At 41.5% G+C, this 19,468-nt stretch overlaps 1 protein-coding gene across 10 annotated transcripts in view; it reads right to left on the bottom strand.

The window, feature by feature from the left end:
- Window positions 1-19,468, bottom strand: part of LOC126254530 (C-Jun-amino-terminal kinase-interacting protein 4) — a 263,338-nt gene that overhangs the window by 88,296 nt on the left and 155,574 nt on the right. For all 10 annotated transcript variants that reach the window (XM_049955327.1, XM_049955319.1, XM_049955323.1 and 7 more), the window contains one exon: window positions 12,208-12,379. In XM_049955327.1, the coding sequence (XP_049811284.1) occupies window positions 12,208-12,379 (172 nt within the window). The remainder of the gene's footprint in view (window positions 1-12,207; window positions 12,380-19,468) is intronic.

A 19,468-nucleotide genomic window follows, 5' to 3' on the forward strand; every position in this document is an offset into this window, starting at 1 on the left:
TCACATAGAAAAGGATTGTAGAAAGAAAGGAAAAGCACAATGACTCTTTTGCAAGAAAAGCCCATCAAAAGTCAGTGTGCAATAACATTTTACTTCATCGATTACTCCTACCAAACACAGTTCAGTAGGCAATGTGAATACCAGATGTTCAGGATTTACAGGGTCTATAGGTGTAAGACTTACACACTGCATTTTAGATAGTTGCAGCAAATCTAGCTTCATCGGTAGATCACTGATTGGCAATTTACAACTGGAATTTGAGTCTTTATGCACCATGTCACACACTTGTTGTTTAGGCCACGTGGCGCTGAGAAGCATATGGAGCAATTCTCATGTTTCAGTTACAGCATTTGTGAATTTTTGTTCATTTTTTAGACATTCAGTTAGTATCTCAAGATTTCACAAGGCAACACATTACTAATTTAAACTGGCTGATCCCACAGAGGGATACAATGATCTTCGCATAGAGCTACTAATTGGAACTGATTACTAATGAAAATTTGGATGGATCCTTAGCAGAAACCACCCAAGGATTTTGTAAATCAAGTTGCTGCTGTCCTAATAAACCTGCCATTTACTCAAGCACTTGTCAACACAGCCTGAAACTTCTGGGATTTAAAGACAAAAGGAATACCTGGCTATCAGGACTGACCAATCACTGAGAAAGATTCAGCAGTTCTTGGGGAAGTTCACGCTTCCTATTCTATAGGGGATCTGTGAAGGGTAATGTGTCTTCCACCAAAATTAACAGTCATTCTTCCAAGTAATATCTATGATGATGAAAAATGCTTCCCCACTTTGCAGAGGCATCTAGAGAAGAATGACATCTTCAATTCCACATACGAGACAGATGTCAAATCACACCTGAAATGAATACTTCATTCTGGCTCCACGGCAAAATTTTCAGTCAACACCTTTCATTTGCCTTATCAAATAGTGATGAAAAAGAGAGATGGAAGGATCACGTGGCGAGTCGTATTCGACAACTTTACATGAAGAAAACTGCCCCTGACTTAATGTCGTCCTGGAAACAGGGCTAACCTTTGTGCCAAAGTAACAGCAGTATTCAAGAATTTTAGAATGCAACGTTTTGCCATCATAGCAGATATTACCTAGGCCTTTTTGGCAGGTTTTCTCCATCAATATTACCTAGGCCTTTTTGACAGGTTTTCTCCATCCAGACTTCAGAGACCTAGTGAAGTTTTTCTAGTGCAGCAACCATAATCAACGATCACAAATGAAGCAAGCATCATAAAAAGAAGAGCTACTTGCCAATTTAAATGACTTCCCTTTGGGCTTAAATGTAGCCCATTCCTACTTTAGCTGCAGTGAGTGAATTAGCAGGTTCATACCAATCACAATTTCACATTGTTAATGCCTAATTAGATCATAAAACTTATATGGAGGACTGGGCAGCAGGCACAGCAGGGGGGGGGGGGGGGGGGGGGAGAGAGAGAGAGAGAGAGAGAGAGAGAGGTTCAAATGGCTCTGAGCACTATGGGACTTAACTTCTGAGGTCATCAGTCCCCTAGAACTCAGAACTACTTAAACCTAACTAACCTAAGGACATCACACACATCCATGCCCGAGGCATGATTCGAACCTGCGACCGTAGCAGTCGCGCGGTTCCAGACTGTATCGCCTAGAACTGCTCAGCCACCACGGCCAGTCACAGCAGACAAAAATGGTGGTATAGCTGCTTACTATTGGCTAACCTCACTCATTAATCAAATCAAGCTGCCTATGTTGCAATGGGCAACGAACTCTCAGCAACTGGTCGGAATATGGAAATCAAAAGGACAATTGATTACAAGAACTTCTCATATGTGGAAGTTTAGTGGGCTGGAGTAGATGATAATTTTGTGTGGATCAGTCTGAAAATATCAATAAAATATCACAGTCCGTAGTGATCAAAATAGGTTTGTTACAAGCAATCACTGGTTTTTATGAGGCACCCACGATAGTAAAAAAATTGTTTAAAGATACTTGGATACTTGAACTAGGGCGATCTGGAATTCTGCCTCAGCCTCTAACCACTTGGTGGCACACTTGGATGTTAGCCCTTCAAAGCCTATCACACACTTACGAACCATGATGAATCAAAGACTCTGAAGGTGGAAGAACTTGCACCCCCCTTCTTCTTTTTTTAATACTCGGAGCATGCATAGGTGCAGTCCTGTAGTAAGGTGCACTGTAAAAATTAAATCTCACATCAAATTGGTGTGTCACAGAAGTGCATGAATACCCACGAAGAGTGTTATGCAGCCACAACTGGAATGCCTGACAGCATTAATGGGGACGAGACTTTTACATTAGTACTGCAAGGGTACCAAGACAGAAATAAGTAGAGCAACTATGATCTGACTCCATGGTGACACTTGCTTGGCTAAAGGGTAATCCCCATACTTGAAAATATTTTGTATGCAACAAGGCTATGGAAATTCAAAGGTACACCTCACCATCCCAGTGGGCGCATTATTCAGGTAGAGAGAATTTTGTGCATCATCTGTCAAGAGCCAGAATTCCTCAAGCCTTACACACAATGACATATTTTGGAACACATGAAAGCCTTGGTTTTCGCAACAGCCCTGTCAATAGCCAAATGAATGTCTACACCTGCTTTGTTGCCAAACTATAAAAACTTACATTTGCACCCACAGATTCTCCTCGAGGAGACACCCCAGTCACTGACAGATACTGAAAGATTTAGTTCCTTCTGGAAACTAATACAAATAACAGATAACTCTCTTCAACTGACATGGTGAATTTACCGTGGAAGAAATGGCAGCAGCTTGACATCGTTGATTTGCAGGGCCATTGTATGCCACAGTACGAAGAATCAAAATTAAAGCCTATACTGTGCTGTGATGAGAACCATTCACCTAGAGCTAGTCCACAATGCATCAACCGATTGATTACAGGTTGTCACTATAAAGACGTATTGGCAGACATGACATTCAACAAACCTTTTACAGTGACGATGCGCAAATGTTCCAAACAAACAACAAAGAGATATTGGAACTGTGGTCAGCCATCTCTGATGATAAGACCCACAAATACTTCGCTCAACAAGGCATAACTTGGAAATTTATAGCTCCACAGGTGGCTTGGTGGGGAGGATTCTGGCAAAAAATCATTGGCTCAAACAAAAGATGTCCCTCGAAAGTACTCTGAGTATGGACAAAGAAGGGCTGGTGACTGTACTTGTGAATACTGAAGCTGCCCTGAACTCGTGGCCAATTCTCAAATTGAAGATAAAGTACTCACTGCCAACAGGACCTGAACCACCAACTGTAGAAGACTTGATGAGGGAGTTCAGACTCCGTTAGAAAACGGCACCAGATTTTTGGAAGCATTGGAGTAAGGAGTATCTTGTGCTTTTGTGCAGCTTTCACTAAGTCAAACACCCAAATGGAGGACTGGTAAGGATCCAAGTCAGTGACATGGTTCTTCTGCACAATGTATTTCTTCCACAGCACATGTGTAGAAGCCAAGACTACAGTACCTGAAAGAAGACAGAGATGGAGTCCCGTGCATAGCCATCCTTGTAACTGCCAATGGAAGACACCTCGCACGACCTGTCCAGCTGGCGTGTATCTGGAGGTAGACCAGGTTGGGGAGGATTTGGGGAATTGATAGAACGATGTTTCTGAATTGTGTTGTACCTTTACTTTGTTAATGACATTTTATCTTACTTCCATGATTTTTATGTTATTTGACATTAAAATACTTTTTAACTGTTTCCACACCCTCCATACTAGATGGTACAATTTTGTCACAATAGGCTCTCCCAACAATCTTCAAAATTCTGAGGATATCATTTTTACTTCAACTAACCTTTACAAAAACCAAATTTTATCAATTCTAGTTTATACAGTTTTCCATATGCTGTTGTGCTCTTCAGTCTCAAGACTGGTTTGATGCAGCTCTCCATGCTAGTCTATCCAGTGCAAGTATTTTCATCTACGAGTAACCACTACAATTTTTAGCCCTCACACTTCCCTGCATTAACAAATTGGCTATTCCCTGACACCTCCGGATTTGTCCTAACAACTGATCCCTGTGTTTAGTCAAGTTGTACCACAGATTTCTTTTCTCCCCAATTTTACTCTGGGATTCTGTCACCTACGACCCAGCGACCAGCCACACAGCAATGCGCCATGAATGCCGCCCTTCTAGGATGCCAGCAACACAACCATGGAACATCACACCACAGCAGCTGCCACAGTACCAGGTGGCACTATGTTCATTGTATGCACCACTGCTACTATAGGCATTATCTCACCTCCGCAAGACATGTGCAACCACAACACTTTGCTGATATTATTCCACCATGTGACTTACAGGACACCGCCTGGCCTCCCTGCAGCCAGTGCATGTCAGGATTCACAGTTCTTTGAGATAAATACCGACAGTTACATGGTCTGTCAATCAGAATTCCATTCACTGAGCACATAGTACTTCCAGGCTTTACACCAGCCATGCCATGGCCTATCAGTCAGAGGCTATGGCCTCATGCATGGACATTGCAAGTGCATTGTTCAAAGACTACATCCACGTATGAACATATACCAGCTATGTCACTGGTACCCTGTATGGACAGACCGATATACTAAACTCAGTGACCATGGCTGGTATAAATGATACGGCTCCTACCATCTGAGAAACTGTTACTCTATATTGTTTCATTCTTGTATCATATCTGGACAATCTTTTAGTTGGGTTATTCTGAAGCTGCTTATGTTGAACTTGCTTGATGTATTACATTAATAAAGTTCCATTATTATTTGGCTACCTGCACACATCCATTCATAAGTAGCACGCATCATCCACAAATGAACTTGACAAATTCCGTACCTCACTCATTATTAGTTATTCAATTTATCTACCTAGTCTTCAGCATTCTTCTACAACAACATTTTTCTAAAGCTTCTTTTCTCTTTTTGTCTGAAAAGCTTATCATCCAAGTTTCACTACCGTACGATGCTACGTAACAAACAAATACTTCCTGAAAAAGACTTCCTGATAGTTAAATTTGTATTTGATGTTAACAATTTGTTTTTCAGAAATGCTTTTTTGTTATTTCCTATCTGCAATTTATATCCTCTCTACTTTGGCCATCATCAGTCATTTTTCTGCCCAAATCATCTAAAATCGTCTAATACTTTTAGTATTTCATTTCCTAGTCTAATGCCCTAACTTGACTCGACTGCATTCCATTACCCTTGTTTTAATTTTGTTGACATTCATTTCATAATCTCCTTTCAAGACACTATCCATTCTGTTCAACTGTTCTTTCAACCAATGGGCCAGAATTGTAATGTTATCGGCAAACCTCAGAGTTTCTATTTCTTCTCCCTAAATTTTTTAAATTCCTTTTCCAAACATCATCTGCATTTCCTTTACAGATTGAACAACATTGGGGATATGTAACAACCCTGTCTCACACCCTTCAACTACTGCTTTCCTTTCATGTCTTTCAACTTATACAACGGATATTCAATACATAATGCAACACATTCTTCTCCTGAAGGCAGGTGGGTTTTATTCAGGATTCTGATACTCTACTTTTTTTCACTATTTTGGCTACAAAACCCTATTTTTCAACATAATCTCTGTCCAATGCAAAGGCCTTATGCCACCTTGCCCAAAGGGCTTGTATGCCTGCAAGGTACCACTCTTCTGGTCAGCGTCAGAGCCGACATATTGCTGCATCAATAACTTCCCCACCATCCACATACTACTTCCTGCAGAATGCAACCTTCATTGGGCCAAGAAGATGGAAGTCTGAAGGCGTGCGATCTGTGGTGGACGAGGAAGAACAATACAACGAAGTTTTGCGAGTTGCTCTCAGGTGTGCATACTTGTGTGAATCTTTGTGTTGTCATGGTGAAGGAGAAATTGAAATTTTCTGGGCTGTTAGGCTGCATCATATTTCTTCTAAATAACTGATGTTTTGACCCGAGGGTTATGGGTGACTTTTCTGAACGGTACCCCTTTCCCTAAACATCTCCAGTCCTTTTCCTTCACTTCTCTTCCTTCCCCTTCCTTCAACTCTTCTGCCAGAAGAAAGAGTCACTGGCTCTGAAAGGTTGTGTGTGTGTGTGTGTGTGTGTGTGTGTGTGTGTGTGTGTGTGTGTGTGTGTTTTCCCCTGCCACTGCTTGGTGAGTAGATTTTTTCTCTCTCCATTTTTGTGTCACTCATTCTTTCTCAACTGAGCCAGTTCTCGTCTTTGTATTCTTGCTGTCAATGGAACTTTACTCTCCAACATCCAATTGTATTGTTTTGAAATGAAGACAAATATATCTAAACAGTATGACAATTATGGCTCAACTGGTATTTCTGAGGAACTAAAGGAAACGATACAGTATAGGACTTATGCTCAAGAACTGCTCATGAAGATGTAAGCTTCCAACAGAACAACTGTCTAATTTTCAATGAAATAACATTTATAAATGTCTAAAAAAAACTGGTTTAATGAAATCAAAATAGCTTGTGTCTACCAAAAGCTAAAAAATGGAAAACATTTTCATTGTGGTCTGCTGACATCGGATCACTTCAGTTTCCTGAATTACCCATTTAGAGTCTATGCTGAATTGCACTCCCATTTTAGATCTACAAAAAAATTAAAAAGATCATTCTAGTTTGCAGTAGTTTCCACATCTGATGTTAAAATGAATGTTATATGTATCATGAGTTAAGTACACAGAGTGATACTAAGAAACAGATGGGCTAGCCAGCTTGAGCAGGACAAGTGCTAATAGGGGATATGGATAGTGGACAACGTTGAGAGATAATATGTCCACGGCCGCACATACGTATCATCTTGGAGGAGGTCACTACTGTAATGCTAGTGTGCAGATCTGATGTAGAGTGGAAACTGCTTCTTAGATTGACAAGTTCATTTTATAAATAAGTACATAATGAATTGATTATATCATAAATGCAATTATCAACATGTTCTAGGACAAATGTGAAACAAATGTCAGAGCTTACTGAAATACAGAACATCCTTCAACTTTTGATGTAACAAAACATGGTGAGAGTGAATTAGACTTATTTTTTTAAAAAAAAATATTTCTGTTACTTAAGCTACAATGAGCAAGGTGATGTCAGCACCAACATTTTCCCCAAATATATTGCTTGTTACCAGGAAATCATAACGAACATCTGAATCTGTTATATTTCTATCAATTTAGTTTACATTTGTATAATACTAATAGTGATCTCCTTACATGAGGGTTGCTCTTGAGATAAAAAATTTTACCGAGGTCAGTGTGACGAAATGTTTATACATCTTATGCATAATGTCTGTTTGCAATATTAAAAAGCAATTATTTCTATAAAAATTCAAGAGCAAAACCATGCAGGATAGCATATACATTATAAGCGGGCCGCCAATTTGCACAGGACAACTTGCAAATATAAAGCTTTCAAGCACAGCTGCAGTGTTCATCAAATGAACTAAGCATCACGTAGATTTACAATTAGAATGCCATTTCTGGGAATTATTTCAGTACGATAGCAAATGTTGTAACACAAGAGAAAAGGAAAATCGGGGAAGGAAGGGGGATGGTGAACTTTTGACACTTTCAATGTGTGTCCATGATGAAGAGCTATAAATGTGGCGAATTATATACTATAGATGAAATGTCTAAGAACATGTTTGCACAACGATCACATTGGACATAATACTAAGTAAAACTAGCTGGATTAAGACTTAATCTACCATAAAATTCATTTGTCTTGGCACTGTGAAGCTGATGTGAAACATAAAAACAGAACACAGGACAACGAAATATTATTATACCAAATTCTGCATGTGAACACAGTAGTCAAATACCAAAACAGTACAACAATGTAGTTAACAACACTGACAGTGAAATCAAACTGTCCATTGTTATCTTTAACACACTGATTGTAAGCCAGTTGGTCTGATCTCAGAATAGCTCATGAAACACACAGTGCTCTTCTGTAATACATCACCTAATTTGCAAACAACACCTACAAATCTTGTTTGTTACATTCTTCCTCTCAGATTTAATGACAATTTAATTATATGACCACAGCTAAAAATGAAAAAAGTAATTAAAAAAACTGTTTTTGCAATTCAGGAAGCAAGATTAGGGTTTAATGTTCCATTGTTGACAAGGTCATCAGAAATGGAGCATATGCTCAAATTGGGGAAGGAGAATTGGTGCGTCCTTTCGAGGGCACAATCCTGGTACTGCCTAACGGGATTTGCAGAAAGCACGGAAAACCTAAATCTGCATTACTGGATGGGTATTTGAACCACTGTCCTCCCGAGTTCGAGATCAGTGTCTTTAGCACTGTGCCACCTCGCTTGGTTTTATAAATTTAAGTTACACTCGCATTGACATGCCAAAGAACATGTTGGTGATATGAGCTATTTTTTGGGTTATAATATTCCTAGTTCAGAGCTATTTGCAATATTTTTGTACTCCCTTTATCTCTAGAAAATTTCTGTTGTCATTAAAATACACTAACTGAACTTAACTGTTGACTGCACAACTTGCGATATAAAGTATTCATACTGCAACTTTGAGATAGGTCTTGAAGATTCATGGCAGGCATTGAAGTGTTTATAGGATCACAGCCAAATTGCTTTTGACACCTTTCCTAAGGCACTGCAGATACCATTTGTTTCATGGTTTGCCAGTTGTCTGGAATATACTTTCAGATAATTGGTTGCTCACGTACAAGAATTTGGCAAAAGTCAGTAATAGTAAATCAGACTGTTTGAAAGTGCATAAAAATAATACCTAAAACAATAATAATTTTGCAATGATCTGATACCCTGAGTTTTTTAAGTCTCATCACAGCCATCACAGTATTTCCCCTTTCTTCCTAACAGTGATGTTAGTTACAGTAACAAGTCATCTTTTTCTTGAAGATGGCCAGTGAGCATCATATTTTGCTTAGGTTTTCCTCATGGTCACTTATTATTGGGTTCCAGAATTTATGCAGCTTTGGCCCTAGTTGGGAGTTCCTGCTTTCATGACATGTCCCTAACAGGTAAGTCCAACTTCCTTCACTTTCATCATCATAGTAGATATGCCAAATTTCTGCCAGACAAACAGATAACGTATGAAAATGCCCTTTACCCAATGTGGAACACACATTTTCTTGATATGGAGACACATATCAGTAGTGACATTTATTGTCTAGAACTCTGTGCCAAACAGTGCTACACGGTGAATGTCTGTCTTGTATATCTTGCCCTTCACACACATCAGTCTCTATTTATCCCAGAGCACACTGTGAGGTCTCACTACGGCATCCAAATGGACCTATTCATAGAATTACATTGTTTTATTTTGTCGTCATTTCATCTCCTGTTTATCTCTGATGTTAGTTTTTGTAGATGGATATATATAAAAAAAAAACACTTAGGCTTATTTTGTCACAGCCTGTGCCACCCTCTTCATATCGCAGTATTACTTACATCCAACATCCTGCATTATTTATGAATTATTTAGGAATAAAGGAGATGATTCACCTAAAGGCAGAAGCATTGCGTCGTCAACACACACACACACACACACACACACACACACACACGTCTCCCTACATTGTGCTCATTCGACTGCCAGCTCTTTTCCAGCCCACGACGAGTGTACTGGGGTGAGGTGGGGATGCAGTGTGGAGTGGTGTGAGTGATGGAGAGAGGCGAGAGAGGCGGGAGGAAGGGAGGGGGTTGGGGGAAAACGTCTAGTGTCTCGGAAAGTGGGAGCCATCCGTGAGCTAGCTAGGGGTGCAGGTAAGGGGGGCACGTGGCACTAGATTTCACAGACTAAGGCACGAGATGGCAGCACACATCTAGCTGACACATATTGGGCAGCAGTAATAAGAAAGGTGTGTGTGTGTGTGTGTGTGTGTGTGTGTGTGTGTGTCTCTGACACACACTTTTTGGTGGGGGGGGGGGGGGGGTGAGTTACCTTAGATTTAGGCCAAGAGGTTACGGGAGCGAAGGATGTGTTGTAAGGATAGTAAGGATAGCTCCTGTCTGCACAGCTCAGAAGAACTGGTGGTGGCTGGGAGGATTCATATGGCAAGGGTTGCGAAGCAGTCATTGAAATCTTGCTTCTTGTGCTCTGCTGCATGTTATCCCACTGGGTGGTCCACCTTGTTTTTTGGCAACAGTTTGGCAGTGGACATTCATTCTGCTTGACAGCTAGTTGGTTATCAAATCACTGTAAAATACTGTGCAATGGTTGCAGCATAGCTGGTGTATAACATGGCTGCTTTCACTGGTGGCCCGACCTCTGATGGGGTAGGATAAGCTTGAGATGGGGCAGGAGTAGGTGGTGCTGAGTGGGTGGATTGGGCAGGTATTGCATCTGGGTCCTCCACAAGAGTATGATGCCAGTGGCAGGGAGTTGCAGGTGGGAGTGACATAGGGATGGACTAGGATGTTGCAGAGTTTGGGTGTGTGGTGGAACACCACTTTGGGAGGGGATGGAAGTATCTTTGGTAGAATGTCCCTCATTTCACCCACCCAGTATGTGTCAGCTAGTTGTGTGCTGCCATGTCACTCCCTAGTTTGTGAAACTGAGTGCTCAGCTGTCTGCCACATGCTCCATCTACCTGTACTCCTAGCCAGCCCACAGACAGCTCCTCACTCTCTCACGACCCGCAGACACTCCCCCCCAATCACCTCCCTGCCTCTCTCCATCTCTTGCACCACCCCACACTGCACTCCCACCTCACCCCATTACACTCACCACGGGCCAGGAAAGAGCTGGCAGCTGATGAGCACAATGTAGGGAGACAGGCATGTGCATGTGAGTGTGTTTCTCCTACAGCTTGAGAAAGGAATTCCATTCTGAAAACTAGCAAAGTAAAGCTCCGTACCTTTTGTGTGTATATCTGAATACGATGCAGCATTTATGCCTTTAGGTGAATTGTCTCCTTTATTCCTAAATAATTCATTATTCTCAACCAGAACTTTCTGTACATTATCTTACATTACTATTGCATATATTCCAAATCTCTGTCTTCCTTCACAGTTTCTGCCCTTAGCAGGTTCCTCTAATGCCATGGAAGTTATCAACAAATATCCTATCATCATTTGCTTGCTTCTAAGCAGTATTTTCCACATATTATTCTCCTCACCAGTTCTGCAAAAAACCACCTTATTTCTTATCACTTCTGTCTAGCACAGTTAGAAAGGACGATAGATTTTTTTTCAGGAATAAAGAATTGATGGACTTCATATGGCCTCCCAAATGGCTATGTTTTTCAGAAAACAATGAGGTAATGAGACTGATAATTCTATTTCAAAAACATTCTATTTGTATTTATGTTTCAGTTAGTCTCCTTATCTCATAGGTTTCTGAAAAATGTAGCCATTTCAGATGTCAGTACTTCAAAACTTGAGTATTTTTTGCTTGTATTGGTGACACTATCAATGCTCTGCTGACTTAAATGAAACATTATTTCGCTTGTTAACTTAAAATAAATTATTCATTTTACTGAAGTCCAAACATTATTTACTAGTCTTTTCCCTCCTGGCTCTTATTAACTGTAGAGTGTGCAAGAACAACTGTTGACGAAGTTATGCATCATAATTAAATTTTTAATGAAGAGTTTTAACCATTGTAAGTTCACTGTTACCTAGCAAAACTAAGTACAACATGATACCTATTGTTCACTACTGTTGTCCAAGAATCAAAGTACCTAGTTCTTGTGAATCAGTCTCAAAGGTGACTGACATCCACGCCACTTCTGTAATTTTCTTAGATTGTGCACAAATTATCTGAACAAATCTTGCATACAACAATTTTTTAAGGGTATTAAGGAACTCTGTGAAGGAGAGAAGAGGACTGGATGAAAAAAATTGTATCATCACTTTTCAGCAGAGAATTTTTTGCAGATACCACATAAATTTAAACTAATAAGCACAAAGTGCTTACAATTCCTCTGCTACATTCTCCACGGACCATTTATTTCAATTGTTTGAAAGGGAAGATCCACTAGATGTATTTTACTGTTATTGTCAGAATGATAACATGCAAGTATACCAGTGTGAAAGTAATTATATAATGTGAAAACAGTCCTGCTCTGAAATGCGCCAATCTTCCACACTGCATCATGCATCTATACACTGCTTTTAAATGATTATTAAGGCACCCAAAGTTAAGCCAGTGCCTTCGTTACAAGCATCACTGCTAGTTGTCACTAACCTAACATCTTGCTGACATAAGGCTCAATGTCCACATCCTGAAGGTGTTGGTAAGTGTGCGCATGGTACAGACGAAGGGTTGAGTCTAGGCGTATTGACACCCAAACACCATCACCAAGCCAAGCCATTTGCCGAACTTGACTCTCTTTCCGAGGATGGGCATCAAATGATTTCTGTAAGGTAAATCCATGCACTTCAAGCAGAATTACAGTAAATAATAAAAAGTAATACTTTCACACAAACAAGGAAAGTTAACACTGATAAAGAGATGTTTGATCAAAATAAAAATACTTCTACTACTTCCACCTGGCACATGGTAATAATTTTCTTGTTGCCTCTTATAGCAGTCACATAAAAAAATTTCATCTTTCTTTAGTATTTTCTCAGTTTATTCTTTTCTTTTTGCACAATAAAAAAGTGATCTAAAAAGTTTGAAACACCCACAATTACTCTTGAAACTACATATACACAGATACATTTTTGACTGGACAGTTGTCAACAAAAATCTGAAAACACAGTCATTAACCTCCCATAATAGGGCCAATTGCCCCCCCCCCCCCAATCTCTCTCTCTCTCTCTCTCTCTCTCTCTCTCTCTCTCTCTCTCTCTCTCGCACACATGCACGCGTGTGGGGGGAGGGGTGGAGAGGGCGGGGTGGAGAGGGCGGGGTGGAGAGGGCGGGGTGGAGAGGGCGGGGTGGAGAGGGCGGGGTGGAGAGGAGGGGGAGAGGAGGGGGAGAGGAGGGGGAGGGGTAGGTGTGTACTTTTTACCAGAAGATGCAGAGCACAAAAGCCAGTTAATAGTGTGCTGTTACATATACCTATGCAACACAGATCAGTTGGTAAGAGGTCAGTTGCGTGGTTGCCTTTCACATAATGTTCCATCAAGAAATTACCATTATTTTTAAACATTACACTTCTATTACCAACTAGAGAGGTGGCGGTAGAAGAAAGCTTTTTATTTATTTTTTGTATCACTTTTCCTTATTCTATTACTTTTATTCTTTATTCCCTTCATGAGAAAGGGCAGAATTTATTTTATTCCCTATGTTTCAGTTTACTATAATTTGGCACAGCTGTTGTATTTTGTGCTATACATATTCACATAGCCATCATCCAATTTAGATATTTAAGAAAGAAGTACGTTGTAATTCTGATTAACTTTCAGTGTTTCTCAAAGCAAACATTTGATGTCACATTCAGCAGCAACATATATTACTTAGGGTGCAGATGAAACTGATTACAATTGTACAAAATGGCGAAAATATGGGTTTAAAAAAAGATGATGATGATAAGCCAGTTGTTAATGAGATGATTACAATGACTAAAGAAAGGGATTTGGAAGAGAACACTCATGTTTCTTCACTCACAAAATACTGTGCCATCATTATTTTTACATTTTCTTATAAGACTATGCCAGTTATTACACAAATAGCAATTATATCTAAAATAATCCTGCCACCAATCTGAATAATGGAAAAAAATCCTATTATTTGGATGCCACTTCATCTTTATCTTCTCATTTACAGATGCTACAACAAATTCAGTCACTAAGTACAGTATAACTCAAACAAACCAGTTTTGTATTCAGAATCAGAGATGCCATTGATGATTTGGGTGAGAGGACCAAACAGTGAGGTCATCGGTCCCAACAGATTAGGAAATGATGGGGAAGGAAGTCAGTCATGCCCTTTCAAAGGAACCATCCCAGCATTTGCCTGAAGTGATTTAGGGATATCACAGATAACCTAAATGAGGATGGCCGCATGGTAGTTTGAACTGTTTTCCCTCCTGAATTCAAGTCCAGTGTGCTAACCACTGTACTACCTAGCTCAGTAACAAATAAAATGATGACACTCCAGAAGTATTGGGATATAATGTGTGTGTAAAATCACCATGAAGAAGGAAAGAGGATTAGAGTTTACCATACTACCGAGAATGAGGTCACTCGAAATGAAGCACAAGATCAGATTTCTTTTTTCTGAGAAGGGGAAGAGAATCAGCCATGCCCTTTCAAAGGAACCACTCCAGCATTTGCCTGGGGTAATATGGGGGCAATCACAGAAAACTTAAATCTGGATGGCTGGATGTGAATTTGAATGTCATCCATCCAAATCCAGTGTCCTAACCACTGCATCCCTCGCTTAATAGGAAAAGGGCCAGAAGACAAAAACTCTTAATTGAAATAATTAAAGGTAGAAAAAAAAGTAATATCTTACGAAATTTTAAGTTCGTAACAGAACATATGCAGAATAAGAAAATTCTCCGCAGTTGGAACAATGCTGTAGTTATCCTCCTTCACTAGAAAGTGGACAGAGAAGAACCTATAAGATATTCACTAAAATTATCACCAACCACGCAAAAGGAAAGTAGATTTTATTCAGGCAATGGAACAATTTGGATTTAGAACTGCGTATAGCACAATGAAATACTTTTAAGCGATGAATGACATCATGGAATGGGGTAATACGTATGAATTAGCACTTAATTAAACAATGAAAGCTTCAGGTAGGAATATCAGCAACATACAAAAAGACAGATTGCTACTTACTGTTATCTGTAACACTCTTAAGCTGCAGACAGGCACAATGAAAAGACAGTTACACACATGCTTTTGTCATGACAAGAGAAACACACACCATTCATTCACACAAGCAAGCACACGACTGCCAACTCTGGCATCTCAGGCCAGAATGCAACTATCATGTCGGATGGCAGCAGCAATCTGGAGGGGGCAAGAAGGGTAAGGGTAAAGGGTAAAGGATAGTAATGTATGGGTGGGGGAAGAGAAGCCCTGTCTGGTGGAGTGTGTAGGGACTAGAATGCCAACAGGCTCAGTATCAGGAGGTTGCTGGGCAGGGAGGCAAGGAAAACAGTAAAAAAGGATAGGAGATGGCAAAGATGGGAGGGTGTGTTCGCAGAGGTTGGCAAACAAAAGTGTAGGAGACAGGAATGACGAGGATGTGACAGGCCAGAGGGAGTGGAAACTGTTGGGTGGAGGGTGTGGGGACAGTATGTTACTGTAGGTTGAGGCTGGTATAATTACGAAGTGAAGAACGTGTTGTAAGGGTAACTTCCATCTTCACAGTTCAGAAATGCCAATGGTAGAGGGGAGGAGCCAGATGGCTCAGGTAGTGAAGCAGCCATCAAAATGCAGGTTGTTATGTTCAGCAGCATGTTGTGCCACAGGGTGGTCTACTTAGCTCTTCACCATAGTTTGGTAGTAACCATTCATCCTAATGGACACTTGCTTGGTACTCATACCAATATAAAGGCTGTGCAATGATTACAGCAGAGATGGTCAATGACATGTTTGCTTTCATAAGTGACATGGCCCCAGATGGGGTAGGATAAACCTGTGAATGGACTGGAATAGGAAGTGCTGGGTGGATGGATTGGACAGGTCTTGCACCTGGGTCTTCCACAGGGATGTGATCCTTGTGGCAAGGGGTTGGGTATTGGAGTGGCATAGGGATGGATTAGGATGATGTGGAGGTTGAGTGGGTGACAGAACACCACTTTAGGAGTGGTAGGAAGGATCTCGGATACGATGTCCCTCATTTTGGGGCACCATGATAGCTAATCAAAATCCAGGAAAAGGATGGAGTTCAGTTGTTCCAGGTGGATGTTATTGGGTGATGAAGCGGGCACTCCTTTGTGGCTGGTTCTTGGGGGTGGCGGGAGATTGGGGGGGGGGGGGGGGGGGATGGCATGGGAGATTGCAGACTAGCTGTGGGGGGATAGTGCCTGCCTATGAAGGCCTTGGTGAGATCCTCACCAAACTAGGCAAGGGAGTTCTTGTCACTGTAGATACTGCCTTTCAGTGGAAGAAAGAATAGCCATTCACAACCTCAAAATCAATCCTGACCTAATCATCCCATCTGCAAAGGCTTCACCATTGCTGTTATGAATTGGTCTCTGCCAATTATCTGACTCCTCTACCTATAAACTCCGCCAAAGTGATCCTATCCCAGAAACCCAACACTACCTCCAGTCCCTGCTTAAAGCCTCGGGTCCTTCCCAGAACTGATAACCTGAATCCATTTCCCTCCTCACTCCTGACACCTTGCACACGAACCTTCATCATGTTCCCCAAAATCCACAAATCCAACAATCCTGGATACCCCATTGTGGATGTTTACTGTGCCCCCACTGATAGAATTTTGACCCTCACTGACTAACACCACAACTAGATGTGTGTAATCTAGCATCCCACATCAGAGATACCAATCACTTCCTTTGCTGACTCTTCCCCCCCCCTCCCCCCCCCCCCCCACCCAATTTATCTCCTGGATCCATACTTGTCACTAATAATGCCACCTCCCTATAACCAACATTGGACATTACCTTTCCCAACATCCTTCAGACACCAGATCCACTATCTCATTCCTCATACACCTTACTAACTTTATCCTTACCCACAACTACCTCACCCTTGAAGGGCTGTGGCACAGCCACGGGCAGCTGCATGGCATCCTCTTATGCCAACTTGTTTATAGGCCATCTAGAGGAGATCTTAACAGCCTCCCAAAATGCCAAACCCATGGCCTGGTTCAGATTCATTGATGATATCTTCACAATCTGGACTTGGGGCCAAGATGCCCTATCCTCATTCCTTCACAACATCAACACCTTCTCTTCCATCTGCTTCACCTGGTCCTTCAATGTGCCACCTTCCTAGGCACTGACCTCTTTCTTCTCTGGTGGCTCCATCCGCACCTCACTCCACTTGAAACCCACCAACCACCCACATTACCTGCTTTTTGACTGCTGATGTCCCTTTCACACCAAAAAATCCCTCCCAGACAGCCTGACTACCAGGGGATGGCATGTCTGCAGTGACAGGAACATCCTTGCTTAGTATGCTGAGGGTCACACCAAGGCCTTCACAGACACGCACTATCCCCCAGACCTAATCCGCGAACACATCTCCCATGCCATTTCTCCATACACCCTCAATACTCCCACCATCTCCTATAACCAGCCACAAAGGAGTGCCCCCCTTCATCACCCAATACTACCCTAGACTGGAACAACTGAACCACATCCTTCACCAGGGCTTTGATTACCTACCATCATGCCATGAAATAAGTGACATCCTACCCTAGATCCTTCCCACTCCTTTAAAGTGATGTTCTGTTGCCTATCCAACCTTCACAACATCTTATTCCATCCCTATACCACCCTTAATTCCAACCGCTTGACACAAGGATCATATCCCTACGGAAGATCCAGGTGCGAGACCTGCCCAGTCCACTCGCCAAACACTTTCTACTCCAGTCCTGTCACAGGTCTATCCTCTCTCATCAGGGGCTGGGCCACCTGTGAAAGCAAATGTGTCATTAACCAGCCTTGCTGCAATCATTGCACAGCTTTTGTAGTGGTATGACAACCAACCAGGATATATTGCCACTGCCAAACTATGGCCAAGAGCAATGTAGACCACCCTGTGGCACAACATGCAGCTGAACATAATATCCTTCATTTTAATGGCTGCTTCATAACCCGAGCCATATGGATCCTCCCTTCTACCACCAGCTTTTCGGAACTGTGCAGAAGGCAGGTATCCTTACAACACATTCTCCACTACCCATAACTATCCCAGCCTAATCCTACGGTAATATACCATCCCCACACCCCCCACCCAACAGTTTCCACCCCTTCTGTCCTATCACCTCCTCCCCATCCCCGTCTCCTACAATCTCTCTTTGCCAGCCTCTGCCAACACACCCGCCCGTCTTTCCCCATTCCTCTCCTGTTTTGTTCCTTTTTCACCACCTCCCTGCTCCACAACTTCCTGATGCTGCACCTGCTGGCATTCTAGTTCCCGTACACTCTGCCAGACAATGCTTCTCCCCCACCCCCCCATCCATACACTGCTATCCCTTCCCCTTCCCTGCCCTCTCCAGATTGCTATCATCCCATGTGATAGTTGCATTCTGGCCTGAGCTGCCAGTGTTGGTGTGAGTAAGGTGTGCTTGCTTGTATGAGTGAATGGTGTGTGTTTCTCTTGTTCCGAAGAAGGCTGTGGCAGAAAGCTTATGTATAAGTGTCCTGATTATTCCTGTCTGCTGATTAACGTGTTATCTTTATGGAAAGTAACAATCCACCTTCCCCTACATTGTTAATATTAATCACTTAAGTATTCCTAGATTTATCAAAAATGTACAAAAAAGACAGACTGCAACTCACTGTAAAGATGACACGTTAAGCAGCAGACAGGCACAGTTAAAAGACACACAGTTTTCTGCAACAGCCCTCATCAGCAAAAGAGAAACACACATCAGTCATACACACAAGGAAGCACACCTCACACACACAGGACTGCCAACTTCGGCACCTCAGACCAGTGTGCAACTATCATATGGGATGGAAGCAGCAATCTAGAGGAGAGCGGGGAAGGAGAAGCGTCAGGTGCAGTATCATGAGATTGTGGGGCAGGGAGGTGGGAACAAAGGAGCGGAAAAAGAGAGGAGTGGGGAAAGACTGGTGGGTGCATTGGCAGAGGGTGGCAAACAAAGAGGGTGGGAGATGAGAATGGGGAGTAGACAGGACACAGGAGGTGTAAACTGTTGGGCGGAGGGTATGGGGACAGTATGTTACTGTATGTTGAGGCCAGAATTATCACGAGAGCAGAGAATTTTAATGTGTTTATTTTATTTTGCTTTAATAAAGTTTTTGACTGGATTTCAATACAATCTATACTAACAGCCTTACAGAAAAAAGCACTGATGGGAAGTATAAACATTACAGCTTCCACTTGACTTCTTTAGGAGAATGTCAAACTCAGAATTGAAAGAGATTTCAAATAATGAAAGATATTTCCAGGAGTCCTAGTGGAAGGTTTCAGATACTTAAACCAGAAAAAGACAAAGAAGAAGTAAGTGTAGACAGAAGATATCTGATTAATTTTTTGCAATTTGTCCCCAGTACAGATAAACCTCAACGATGAATTGAAACATTTAATAGAGTACCCTAAAAAATGGTCTGGATGATAAAGTATTAAAAGACTTACATTCAATTTGTCACAAAGAAAACTGTACAATCAAAAATGAAGTCACTGAACTAGTTGACAAGTTCTTTTTTTTCTGTTTAAGGCAGTAGAACTTTTGGTACACTAGTTTTTCGAACTAAATTTATGTTTACAATCAGTGTCTATTGCCAGTTCTGATTTATGACAATGAGAAATGCACTTTTTGATGAGAAAACCATTCTCAAGTCCAAGTTTGCTCAGCAAGGAATGGAGAGAGATGCCTGTTAGGA

This window comes from Schistocerca nitens, chromosome 1, assembly GCF_023898315.1.
Source record: "Schistocerca nitens isolate TAMUIC-IGC-003100 chromosome 1, iqSchNite1.1, whole genome shotgun sequence".
NCBI classification, from domain to species: Eukaryota; Metazoa; Arthropoda; class Insecta; order Orthoptera; family Acrididae; genus Schistocerca; species Schistocerca nitens.